This window comes from Andrographis paniculata, unplaced genomic scaffold (assembly GCF_009805555.1).
Source record: "Andrographis paniculata isolate CXL003 unplaced genomic scaffold, ASM980555v1 Contig37END, whole genome shotgun sequence".
Classification (NCBI taxonomy): Eukaryota; Viridiplantae; Streptophyta; class Magnoliopsida; order Lamiales; family Acanthaceae; genus Andrographis; species Andrographis paniculata.
In genome coordinates this window covers 6,953,903-6,968,455 of record NW_026137570.1, presented here as the reverse complement: position 1 = coordinate 6,968,455, position 14,553 = coordinate 6,953,903, and the positions used below count along the sequence as shown (strand labels likewise).

Here is a 14,553-nt window from a genome sequence, read left to right as displayed (position 1 = left end):
ATTTAATTAAAGTATAGTTTTTGTTTTTAAATAGTAATTTAAATGTGATATTTTATAAGTAAATAATATATAATTTTGTTATAAAAAAAATCGGTATAATTTCCTACTAAAAATATTAAAATTAAATTCTAAAGCAATAATGCTTAAAATATTGAAAATACATGTTATATTTTGAACTGATACACTGATTTGAGTTTTTATTTATATAATACTACCTCCGTCTAATTTTAAGAATCTCATTACTTTTGCGTGTTTATCTTTGAATATTTATTATTATATCAAAAACGTAGTACAAATTAGAAAAAATTGCAAAAATATTTTCATTAGTGTCTTATAATACTAATAGAAAGATATTTGAAAAAAAAATTATGCAAATATAAGAATATTTTTAATATTAAGTACAATAACGCAAAAAATAATCGAGACCCTTAGAGCCGGACGGATAGAATATTTTGTAAAAAAAATAATATTTCCTCCGTCTCAATACAATAATCTTGTTTACTATTTTTGTCCGTCCCAAAACAATAGTTTTATTTCCATAAATAACCATATCACCATAAAATTATTCATATTTTTTTATTATTATTACACAATTGTTACTATTTTTTACACTAATATACTCACAGGGGTAAAAAAGTCATTTATCATTTCACCAACTACCAATAGAATATCAATATTCCTTAAATCTCGTGTCTAAAATAATAAGACTATATTTTTTGGACGGAAGGAGTATATTTTTATTAAAAACTGATGAATAATGTTAATTTGAATTTAAAATTATATAAATAAGCAAACAAACAAATCCTAACTTATAATTAAACATTTTATTTTACAACAGTAAAATCGAACTTCCAAGTGCCAAAATCTCACAACCAAACAGACCATTATTTTATCTAACTGAAGGAATGTATTTAATGGAATGAGCATACTTCTCGTGAGAAGACATTTATTATTATTGTGACTTTCTTTAATGATATTTAGTGCCATATTTATTTCTTACAATTCCTTCTATTATTATTATTATTATTATTATTATTATTATTATTATTTGTCCCACTTTCTAGAAATTAATATTCCATAAATGTGTCTATGTTTATGTAGCTCATTCAACATTGTTCCAAATTTTAATTATTAAAAAAATTAATACTATTTATATCCGGCTCTAAGATCTCATTTACTTTTTACGTGTTAATATTTGAATATTAATTGTTATATGAAAATGTAATACAAATTAAGAAAATAGGATAAAAATACCTCTATTAGTGTTTTATAATACAATTATAACGCATTTGTGCAAAAAAAAAATTATACAAATATAAGAATATTTTTAATGTTAAGTACAATGACGCAAAAGGTGAATGAGACCCTTGGAGCCGGATTGAGAGAGTAATATTTGTCATTATATTAATAGCTATATTATATAAATTAAATATTATTAACATTTGTCATTATAGTTCGATTCCGCTAAGTTTAGAATATTTGTGAACATATTGTGTTATGTTCGGAAATTTTTATTGTAATAAGTAAATTGACTAGCGTTGATATATGAGGCCAGTCTACGATCCCAACATGTCCGGTATTACACGATTTGCGGGCCGAGGGTGTCACAGTGATATATTGAGGGTGCATTTATTTTGTCTGATAGGATTATAATACATGTATTATTTTAATATATTAATCATATGATAAAATAATTCTATGTTTATTATAATGAATTATTGTATAAGATTATTAATTTTGTCTAAAATATCCTTAATTAAATAATAAAGTTAATAGTAAGTTAGGTATTGATGATTGATAAAATAGTCTTTTTACATTAATTACACCTTAGTATTATTTAATACTACCTATAAAAGAATGATTACTAATATTTGATTATAGTATTATTATATCGGACTTTATTTAATCCCGGGGTTATACTAAAATATATTATTTCTGTTCGCCTCTAAAGATCACATTTACGTTTTGCGTCATTGTACTCAACATTAAAAATATATTCATATTTGTATAATTTTTTTTTTTTAGAAATATCCTTCTATTAGTATTATAAGACACTAATAGAAGTATTTTTGTATTTTTTTTTTTAATTTATACTACGTTTTGATATAATAATTAATATTCAAATATCAACATGCAAAAAGTAAATGAGACCCTTAGAACCGGACGGATGTAGTAGGTAAACACACAGGGATGTCAAATGGGACGGGTTAGCCCCGGACCCGCTCTTAATGGGGCGGGTTCGGGTCTAAATAATATGTTTCGGGGAGGGTTGTGGACTTAAAATTTTAAACCCGGCAGGGTTCGGGGCAGGTTACGGATTTTACTAAAAACCCGCCCCAACCCGGACCCGAACCCGGATATTTTTTAAAATTATTATAACTAATAAATATGTACATTTATATAATAAAAATATATTTTTTATTTACTTAAATAATTTTAAATATAAAATTCAATTAGTCGCCTGCTCCAAATAATTTTTTAAAATTATTATACCTAATATATGTATATTTATATAATAAAAATATATTATTTATTTATTTATCTTATTTTTATGGATCAATATTTGATTGTTTTTAGATTTTTTTTTGTGTTTTTAATGCTATTTTTTTTAGTATTCGATTGTTAAAAAAATATTTATTATTATATATTTTTTAAAAAGACGGGTTTGCCGAGTTGGCCCCGAACCCTCCAGGTTCGGGCGGGGCGGGTCCTGGGGACGGATGGAAGCGGGGCGGGGCGGATCTCGAAGCCTAATATTTTCTAGCGGGGCGGGTCTCGGGGCCTGCAGAATCCGTCCCGAACCCGCCCCGTTGACATCCATATAAACACATGATTAAGTTGGATATAATAATATTATCCATCGTAATCGTTCAACGTAAACACACCCTAAATACATTTGATTATATATATACAATTTATTCAAATTGTTTGTAAATATTACAAATATTTTCAATTAATTGAAATTTTCAGTTTAACTATTGTTTATCTTTTGCAAATATTTATTTGTTTCCATTCAAATACCAAATATCTATATATTTACAATTACAAATATTTAAATTGTGGTCAACCCAACTCTATTTTCTTTGAATAATTTTTGTATACTATGTAATTTTTATAATAATACTCCCTTCGTCCCGTAAGAGATGAACCCTTTTATTAGGGACACGATTTTTTAGGTAGTATAAATTAGTAAATTATTAATAATAAGTTATGATATTAGTTTATTATTTTTTATATGAATAATATTATTGGTATTTTAAAAAAAATTAAGATTATATCTCGAAAAAATATATGCAATATGGATATCATTTTGTAGGATAATAAAATTTGATATAATACAATTATTTATCATTACCATAAATTAGTTTTATAAAAAATTAGAAGTTTTAAATATAGATAAAAAAAAATTATGTTAATTGAGGAGAGAGATAGAAATAAAGAGGTTTTAAGTGGATCATACGTGTAAGATGTTAGAAATTTAATTAAATTGATTTATATTTGTTAAGTATGTTTAAGATGGATAAAGTTACCAAAAATAGGAATGGTCATCTTTTGTGTGACGTACAAAAAAGAAAAATGGGTCATCTGTGGCCGGACGGAGGGAGTATATTGTTTATTATTAAAAAAAAGGTAATACTCCTTCCGTCCCAATTGTAATGGATTATTTGGGATTTTATAGTAAATTAAAAAATAATAATATTTTTATTGATCAGTGAAAGTATGTAAGAGATTTTGACACTTTTGTCTTTTGATTTTATGTATAAAATAATTGTATTTGTAATGATATATTTATAATTTAACTAACGGTTAAAGGATATTTTGATATTAATTTATGATTATTTAACTAAAATAGGAAATATATACTTTGAAGTAGACTAGACAAAAAATGATAGTTTGAATTAAGACGAAAATAATATTTTAAACATAAAATACAAAAAAACAAACACATCTTTATATATAGGTTTTAGAATATGAATATCTTATATGTATGTAATAAAATAGATGGGTAAATAAACAATGTAATCTATATATCTTTAATAGTAGTTTAAATATAAATTGATGATATTTTTGTAATAATATGTAAAGCTTACTAGATTATTAATGTTTTTCTTTTTTTTATCTTACAATTTTTTAAAAAAATATATTATTTGTATAAGATATTATATTTAAATTATGATTATTTAAACAACAAAATAAAAAAATAACCATGTAAATACACACATGCCTCAATTCTCATTTAAAATAAAAAATTAAAAAATGTAAACCATAATGTAAATATATTTTATGACAAAAAAAAAAGCAATTTAATTTCTAATTTGTTTATATATATATATATTTATTAAAAAATAATTTAGTAAAAAAGTTATGATAAATATAGCATTTGAGGATATACAAATTAATATTGGGTATGATATTTGTACATAAAATAATTTTTAGTGTAGTAATTTTTAATTAAAATATAAATATTGAATACAATTAAATTTATTTTATATATATATATATATATTAGTATTATCATAGATAGTAGGAAAACAAATATAAAAACTGAATACTCTTTCCGTCCCTAGCAATTTATCTATTTTTTCATTTTGGTTCGTCTCATAACAAAGTATTTATTATTTTTTTTTTTTAGTAATTATACTATCTACTTAACATTACAAATACCCTTTCAATTTACAATATATTACACAAATATTATTACCTTTATATTATACAATACTAATATGATTAATTTAATCTTTTTATATTTATTTTTACTTTATCTAAATATAATAATAATATTTCTAAAATTTCGTGAAAAAAATAAATAGATATATAAATATGAGACGGAGGGAGGACTAGGTTGCAATCAACACTACACTAGAAGTTAAACTTGAAAAATAAGTAGTAATGTACTAGAATGATAAATTGGGGAATGGATTTTTGTATTTACATAATATTTTATTTTATTTTTTTTGGTGTTTATTGTAAAAGAATTAATTAAATTGAGATATGTATATTGAATTGAATTGGTGAAGGCCCACTTGGACACTTAGCAGTTACAGGTAAATTGAATGCAAAAATAAATTGGTGTCACATTAAATTGTACACAAGTAAAATATGCAAATTATTTATAGCTGTTGGGATAATTTGGTATTACTTGGCTAGTCCACATTAATTTAACTGACACACAATTTTCATTTTCATTTTATTATTATTATTATTATTTATAAAAAAAAATTAAATGTTAACTACAATTACTTAAAAAACAAATGAATGTTTTATCAAAAGACAAAAGAGAATATTATTTTATATGTAACATGATAGTATTATCTTCGAACATTTATGTGTATACTATTAAATTTTAGATTTATATTTGGAGTTTGAGAATAATAAAAAAAACAATTAAAGTAATATATTACAATATAAATAAGCAATTTATATTTTGTTAATACATTAATTTTAAAACAAATATTTAATTTCATAGTTTTAAGGAAAAAAAAATTAATTAAGAATACAAAAATACCTAAGAAAATTTTTTCTTATGGACTGCTTACTTGAACTTTTTATGAAAAGTAGTAATAATAATTTTACCATGTACTCTTGACATACTTTTTAAATATATATTCCTTCGTCCTAATACAATAGTCTTGTTTATCATTTTTGTCCGTCCAAAAAAATAGTTTTATTTCCATAAATAACAATATCACTATAAAACTACCATTACTTTTTCATTTTTATTACACAATTATCACTGCTTTTTATACTAATACACTCGTAAGGACCAAAAAGTCTTTTATCTATACTTTTTACCAACTACTAATATAATATTCCCTCCGTCTCAAAAAAAGTGTCTTATTGAGAGTTGGCACGGGAATCAAGGAATAATAGTATTTAATTGAAAGTGGATATAAAGTAGAATATTAAATGACTAAAATGCCCTTACTTTTTGAAGGATTTTAAAGAGTATGTTAGAGTAATAATTAGGGGTAGTATGGAAAAGTAGAAATAATTTTGTTATAAAGTGGGGACTACGGCTACTATATAAGGAAACAAGACAATTGTTTTGGGACGGACGAAAATGGAAAAACAAGACAAATCTTTTGGGACGGAGGGAGTACTAGTATTATATATTAAATTCAACTATTGTTTAAATACAAACACAAACTAAAACATATTTTTTGTTGTTTTTTTAGTTTTATTTTTACATTTTAATTTTAGTTTTAGTTTTTTCTTTTCTTTATTATTTAAAGGATAAGTTGAATGTAATATCTTATATATAAAAAATTATAAAAAACATAATTGGAGCTACGAAAGCGACCCAAAAGGTTTCTCTTGAACCACAAATTATATACTCTCTTCGTCCAAAAAGTAAATAGTTATTTACTTTTTGCACGTAGTTTTAAAAATATTAGTATTATATTGAGATATAGTAAGAATAAAATAGAAATGACTAAAATAACCTTATTAGTATATGTGATATAAAGGTAATGTTATTTGTGTAATATATTGTAAGTTGTAAGAGTATTTGTAATGTTAGATAGATAATACAGTTACTTAAAAAAAGGAAATGTATACTTTGTTATGTGATATATTAAAATAAAAAAATAGATACTTTGTTATGGGACGGATGTAGTATATATGTATATTATTTAATTACATATAAATATATAATTGCATATTTACTTGTAATTGTCTTTTAATTCTTTATTTCAAAACCTAAAGATTTTAGTTTTTATTGGATGGTTGGAACAACTCGGAGAAAATTACAAAATATATTTTTCAGCTATACTCAATTATTAAATATATTCTTTATTTATATTATCAGTAAAAATATATTCTACGTATTTGTAAAGGTTGTTATTTATGTCTTTTAGCTCCGCTATTACGTAATAATTATATAGTAAAAAAAAAAAAAACTCAAAATAAATATAATATAAATATTGAATTTAATATTGTATACTGAAAATTACATAGAAGAAAATAAACAATAAATAAATAATCAAAGCAAACAAACCAATAAAATTGTCTAATTTATGCTTTACCTTTTACTTTTTCAGTTACTTTTATTGTCTATAATTATTTTTATATTTCACTTACAAATTAGCTTATTACACTTTTGATTTATTCATTGTTATTTTTCTATTTTTCCACTTCTTTTATATATATATATATATACATATAAATTATTTCTTAGTTTTGGCTCTAAGATTTTTTATTCTATAAATCCATAGGTGTGTTTACTTGTGAAATTTGGTTTTCGATTTTATTATTCATCATTTTTTTTTCTCTAAAAAATATCAAATCAAACATTCATTTTTTATTTATTTTATTACATTAAAATCTAATTTTACGTTTAAAACATCACATCAATACATATTTATATCACATCAAACAACTATTTCAATTCAAAATTTTACTGTTCAAAACCAAAACCCAAAATCAAAATAAATACTCCATCTGTCTCAAAACTATAGTCTGAGTTGTATTTGACACGAGATTTAAGAAATATTGATATTATATTGATAGTGAGTAAAAAGTACGGGTAAAAGATTTTTTTGCCCTTATGAGTGTATTAGTGTAAAAAATAGTGGCAATTGTGTAATAATAATAAAAAAATATGGATAGTTTTATAGTGATATGATTATTTATAGAAATGAAACTATTATTTTGGAAAGAATAAAAATAATAAACAGTACTATTGTATTGGGCGGAGATAGTATTATATTTAATTGATTAAATCTTTGGAAGTATTGCACATATTTTGAAAGTGTATTTTTTTAGAACATAGAATTACTATTGTTAATAAATTCATATTCTAAATTAAATAATATTGATGTATAATATTATTATTTTTAAGTTGTTAAGTAGTCGTCTAATACGTTTTTATTTAGTTTAAGATAGAGTTCGGTGCTAAAAAATTTAGATCTAAATTTACTTTTGGGGCCGTATGATTAATCTAAACTCATTAACTAAAAAGAGTACTCCATCCGTTCTCACATATCGTGTCTGCTACACTGTAGATACGGTATTTTAGGAGAAATGTAATTAGTAGATAATTAAAAATATATTAGTGAAAATAATTATCCGATAATATAAATAATTATAAATTAAGATTAAGATAACTAATTAGTTTAATTAAAATTTAAAAAAAATAAAATTAAAAAGTTTAAAATGAGATTAAAATGTGTAATTATTTTCCAAAAAAGGAAAGTAACATGATATAAGGAACAGAAACGACAATGTGAACATAATATGTGGGACGAAGGGAGTAATATTTAATAGTATTATGTGCCAATATTATTTAATTAAAATGTGAATCTATTAACTAAAGTGATTTACTTTATAAAAGATTTTAAAAAAAAATAATAATAAGATACCAAAATTTTTAATTTCTATTAACATTCTAAAAAGGGAAAGAATCTTATTTTTTTCTCAATATAATCAAAATTCATCAATTTTTATCATAATATAAATTTTCTTATCAATTTTAGTTCAAACATAACCAAAACTCATTATTTTTTGTCACAATATAATCAAATTTTATCTTTTTTTTTTTCCAATATAATCAAACATTATCTTTTTTGGTCAAACACTGTCAACAAACCGACGAAAAATGCTGACGTGAAAAGAAATCAAATCTTATATTTATATTTGAAGAAATTGCACAATCTTGCAGCATTTTCTGTCTCTTTGTTGACGGTGGAACAAAAAAAATAAGATTCGATTATATTTGGACAAAAAATGATGAGTTTTGGTTATATTGAGACTAAAATTGATAAAATTTTTATATTGACATAAAAAATGATGAGTTTTGGTTATATTAGGACAAAAAATGATGAATTTTGGTTATATTTAAACCAAAATAATAAGATTTTTATATTGAAAACGAAATTAATTTTTTCCCTTCTAATGTAATTAATTATTTAAAATTTAATTAAAATAAATTCCACATAAGTCAATCATCTCATTAATGATTCCAAAAAGTATTTCACAAATAATTTTAATTAATTCCAAAACAAAATTCAATAATAATTATAGAATATTATTATTTAAAAAAAGTAAATAACATTAATAATCTATAACTATTATTTTAAAAGGGTAAATAATATTAATAATATCCATATATTCAGTATAAATGTATTAATGTCACATTACAAATTCATTCTCAAAATAATTTATAAAATCTTTACACTTTATTTATAAAATATTGATGTAATAAAATTTTGTATATAATTATAATTATAATCAAATTATGTATTGATATTTTAAAATATAATTGTGACAAGTTGTTAATTATTTATATTAATTTTGTAAATAAAATAAAATAATTTATAAATTAAATAAAAAATTTAATAATTGAAATAATATTTTATATGAAAAATAAATACATATATTTTTTAAATAATAATTTATATAATAAAAAAATATAAATATATGTTAACATCACCTATTAAATTTATTGAATTAAAGAATTTTGGCAACAATATATTTAAAAGAAAATTATATATTAAATTAAATAAAAGTAATTTAATATATATTCCATATAAAAAATACAACAAAGTGATTTTGCATTCTATTTTTAAAAAATATTAATAATTATTTTAAAGGGATATTTTCCAATTTTATTTTCAAGGTTTCTCGATAATAAAATCTGTACAGTATACGATAGGAGTGGCCAATGGGACGGGGCGTATACGTATAAATATACGTATTTCTAGATACTGCGTATTTTAACGGATACTTTTCGGTAGCCCTGACGATTGCGGCTCTCTGATCTAGAAAGCCATCGATTTTGCTTTCAAAGAGTTTTTGTTTCGCGTGGGGAAGGGGAAGAATCGGAAGAACAAATGAGCTGTGACAGGTGAGGTTTCAAGATTTTACGCCGGTTTTTTAGTGTTTTTGACAGTTCTGTTGGATTTTAATTTGCGCCGCTTTGTTTTTTGTGTTTTTGGTGGATTAGCACTTGAAATTGGAATGATTTGTCACTGCGCTTGGTTTCTGTAGTGTTTTACTGTTTACTGGAGTTTGAGTTGGCTTTGATTCGGGTATAAGGCCTGGAAATTTGATGAATTTGTTATTTTCCCTCTCAATCTGCGTCTGTGTTTTTTTTGTTGTTTTTTCTTTTTTTTTGGACTACTTTTAGGTTTGCGTATTTGGTTTTGGTTTACTGCATAATGTGGAAAAAAAATGTGTTAGTGGATCTGTTGCAGCAATGTTCTGAAGTCTTAATTACTGGAGCATTGTTGATTGTTCAAATCTGTTTTTAGGAACTGCATTGCTTGTTTCTTTGATCCATTTGGCGACACTGTTTGTGTAGATCGATCTACTGAGCAATGTGTGTATATGTGATTGATTATTTATGCATAGAGTTTATATTCTTTCAGTAATTCCTGTTTTCCCGAAGTTTAATTTAAATCATTAGGTTGGATGTGGTGTCTTAAATTTTTGTTTCCTCGTTTTGTGTTGCACATTGAGTCTGTAGTTTCAAACTTTTGCCAGAAACATGTGGGATTGGCAGGGACAGGAATATTGTCTTGAAGATAACTCCAGTATAGGTGAGTTTTAAGGCTTGAAGTTTTCTTGATTGTATTCTGTTTAGACTGATTGTTTGAATTTTTGTGTTAATATGTTGGGCAGAAATATCGAAGTCTCTGTTCGATGGAACGCACCAAAATGCTGAGGATATGTCTTCTTTGTTGGACAGTGAAAGTACCCCTTTGAAGGCTTGTGGAGATTTGGCTTATCATACCCCAAGCAATGGTAGAGTGTTGCTTTCATATGAGTACAATATTTGGTTAACCATTTTGGTCGAGTGTGAAATATTGGGGTTGCGATTGAGATGCACAAATGCATTATAATTTGATAGTTCAGGTTATGAATGTAATGTTGTTCAACCAATCAAACAAATGATTTGATTCTCTTTTTCAGCAAGTTGTTCTGTTTAAATTTGTTGGTATGCGCACATTTTCTCTTAAATGCTCAATGCATGTATAAGCCGAATGCCAACTATTTGGGAAATAGAAGGAACATGTATTGCATATGTAAAACCTGAAAAACGATTATATGAAATAGCTTGTATTCAAGAACCAGTTTAGGTAATTTCATAAATGCGAAAGAAATTTTATTAATTAATTATCTTTGAAGATTGTGATGCATGTGTCTATTTGTATCACTTGTGGAACGATACATGTTTGCATGCACATCCGGCATTTTCATGAATTATAAACTTGTCTCGAGGGCTTGTGGCAGCTGAAACTGCAAAATGATTTATTGTAAATGCAATGCACCTCAATAGCTTACATACATATTGTTAAATGCACCGCAGAATTAACAGGAAAAGTTTGGGAGCAGCAAGACTTGGATCCCGCATCTCAATTGAAAAGGCGCCGGATGCTACAGTTTGAGCCCGAAGCTCTGGAGGAAAATCTTGGCAATGATGACATGTTTCTGAAATCTAAGGTTGATAAATCTCTTTTCTCCTATTCAACGTGTCATGATATTCGTAACAGGCAATCAACCTGCGATCTTGTATTTAGATTTTCTAAGTTACTTCGAGCTGATATTACATGTTTGGTTTCTTATAATCATCTCATTCGTCGCACTATAATATGAATCTGGTTTTGGTACTTCAATAAAATAATAGTCAACCTATGAGCCAGTTTCGATTAATCTTGTGTGTTTCTGAGAAAGCAAGTTCATAATGAGGCACATAATAGAAATTCTCGGTGTAGCTTAAATTCTGCTTCCATTTTGTGTTTAGGAGACGAAGGAATGTCTAGAAGATGCTCTATCTGAAATGACTCAGTGGGTAGCTGGATTCTCAGGTTGCTTTTTCGAAAGATGTTTTTTTAGTTGAGTAGAATCGTTGGTGCCTGTGATACCTATTGATAAAAATTCTGATATTTATTTACAGAAGAAAATTCAATTTCCTGTAACGAGTGTTTGGACCCGTCAGCTGAAGGATGGATTGCTGATTGCTTTAATGATGCAGAAATGCATTTCTGCACGGAAGATATGTACGTCTACTTAATAATATCATACTTCATCTCAGAAAGTTGTGTATTCTGATCGACTCTTTTTGTGAACAGAAGTAATGCATCTGGAGAATCTGATGTTCAAATTGACATTACAGGCAATGCAACATTATACTTATCGGCTATCATTTCCTAGTTCTTCTGACAGTTCCTTTGTTTCCTGTCTTTACCATCCCCAGCTGAAATCCCGTAATTTGTTTGTGCAGATCTTTGCAGCGAACCCCCTGAATATGACACTAATATAGCCGAACCACAACCCGTTAATACTCATCCGAACGTTGTTTTCAAAGGTACATTTTTCTGACCTTTGCTGATACTTATTCCGGTTTGTTTTTCAAAGCGAAAATAGAAAATGAAGTTGCTAGTTGAAATCTCTTTCAAATTCAATTCTATTTGAAATTTATACGTTAGTATTTAGGATGTATAGTTTAACCAAATTAGCGAATCGATCCAAATTAGGATGTGATCATATACCAAAGCTTAAGACCACTTTTAGATGTGAAAGAAGTAGAGAATATAGAAATTGAAGTTGCTAGTCGGAACCTCTTTCGAATTCAATTCTAATTGAAATTTATACGTCAGCAATTCTATTTGAAATATATACATTCCTATTTAGGATGTCTAGTTTAACTAAATGTTGTGATCGATTCTACAAAAACTTCTATGCAAACCAAATTAGGATGTATACGGCATACCGAAGCATAAGAGCACTTTACGATGTGCAAGAAGGAGCAAAAATAGAAACTGAAGTTGCTAGTTGGAACTCTTCGAATTCAATTCTAATAGAAATTTATACTTTGGTATTTAGGATCTATAGTTTAACCAAATGCTTAAGAGCATTTTACTATGGGCAAAGAGCGAAAATAGAAATTGAAGTTGCTAGTTGAAACCTCTTTCTAATTCAATTCTAAATGAAATTTATACATAAGTTAGAGAATGAAGTTATATAATAGAAACAGTTGGATTTCAAATTCAAGTAGTTCTAAATAATGGACGGGATACATTTAGATAGAAGTTTATGTTTCGAAATATTTTGAAAATAGTCAAAAATTGCGCATTTAATACGATGTTTTGTAAGAGAAAAAAAGTATTTAATATTACGTTTTCTCAAAAAAATGTTACTGATGATGAATAGTACCAAGAGTTCCAAAAATATCTATGTTAGGGGTATGTTTCTTTGCGGGATTTGTCAAGATTTCCACTATTCATTAATTTTTTACCTCTGAAAAACATCAAATCAAATACCTTTTTTTATTTTTTATATTATACTAAAAATTAATTTTACATTCAAAACATCACCTATTTACATCACATCATAAAACTAGTTCAATTCAAAAATTTTAGTATTTAGATCCCAATTCAAAATTCGAACCCCCAAACAAACACCCCCTATACAATAATGTTTGAACATCGTCGCTAATTTTGGTTAACTCGATTGCAATGATCAATGATCACGTTCATGTTCTAATTTTCTTTTCTCGTACACAGGTAGAAAGCCATACATCCGCGCACCTCCGAAAATCTCATCTTCCATAGTCTATCCATTCGCATTCATCAAACCATGCGGCGCACACGGCGACATGACTCTAAAGGACATCAACGAAAAGATACACAACCCACCAAAATCAAAGCCCCGAGAAGATCCACCCGTCGCCTACCCCACATCAGCCTTTTCTGGGAAACCTGTTGTCGGGAAAACCAAAATCCACACTGAAGGCGGGAAAGGGAGCATCACGATCATGCGAACGAAAGGGTGAAAAGTAAGTCTAAAACTGCGCTCGTTTTCTGATATATATATATATGTGTGTGTATGTATTGTATGCGCGATAGGAACCAGCTTCAGCCGATGGAAGGTTAACTTTTCAGGTCAGTTCTAAGCTGTTTTTGTTTTCTCTGATTGACCTGTCTATGTTTACTGTATGATCGGAATGATTCGAACATATTGTTTAAGGATGTTGTTATTGAATGTCGGTTTCGTCGATCCGAGGCTGTTCTTTTGAGGATTTGATCATTGAAAGAAAAAAGAGGAAAAAAATTGTGTGCATTTTGTTGTTGTTCTTGCTTGATGATGGATTGAATTGTTGCTGATGATGTTAATGGAAATTTAGGTTGTGTTATGTGAGATTTAGAATAGGTTTTTACTATTCAGATTTTTTTTTTTTTCCTCTAAAAATATCACATCAAGTGATTATTATTATTATTTTTTATATGATATACAAATTTATTTTACATTCAGAATATTATATCAACTTCTATTTATATTATACCAAATAACTGTTCAAATTTAATTTTTTACAATTAAAAATCCTAACTTTAAACTAAAATTCACAAACAAACACACCCTTAATATTAAAATTTCAAGGCTCTCGTTACATACAATTTTGGAGTTTTAAAAAATTTATATATATCATTTTGTTTTTGGATAAATTCTACCGGGTTGTTAACTTTATATATATTGAAAGTTTTAATAGGAGTATTATTTATTCTCCCTTCGTTCCCTAACAATATATTACAAATACTCTTACAATATATTACA

At 26.0% G+C, this 14,553-nt stretch overlaps 1 protein-coding gene across 3 annotated transcripts; it reads left to right on the top strand.

The window, feature by feature from the left end:
* Window positions 1-9,706: 9,706 nt before the first annotated feature.
* On the top strand, window positions 9,707-14,134 carry LOC127250448 (protein XRI1). Of its 3 annotated transcripts, none has more exons than XM_051273732.1 (9): window positions 9,707-9,844; window positions 10,483-10,538; window positions 10,621-10,743; window positions 11,309-11,442; window positions 11,744-11,807; window positions 11,897-11,999; window positions 12,075-12,115; window positions 12,224-12,307; window positions 13,506-14,134. In XM_051273732.1, exons 1-9 carry the CDS (start codon window positions 9,831-9,833, stop codon window positions 13,772-13,774), a joined length of 888 nt encoding a protein of 295 aa, XP_051129689.1. In that variant the 5' UTR covers window positions 9,707-9,830; the 3' UTR covers window positions 13,775-14,134. The 3 variants fall into 3 exon arrangements, with proteins under 3 accessions (XP_051129689.1, XP_051129692.1, XP_051129690.1); XM_051273735.1 differs by having other exon boundaries at window positions 12,072-12,115; XM_051273733.1 differs by having other exon boundaries at window positions 9,714-9,844; window positions 10,466-10,538; window positions 12,072-12,115.
* The last annotated feature ends 419 nt before the right edge of the window (window positions 14,135-14,553 follow it).

Excerpts from the sequence above, each read along its gene's own strand:
- LOC127250448 (XM_051273735.1), top strand. Across the intron at positions 10,744-11,308 it reads TTATCATACCCCAAGCAATG|AATTAACAGGAAAAGTTTGG; the intron begins GTAGAGTGTTGC and ends AATGCACCGCAG. Across the intron at positions 11,443-11,743 it reads ACATGTTTCTGAAATCTAAG|GAGACGAAGGAATGTCTAGA; the intron begins GTTGATAAATCT and ends TTTTGTGTTTAG.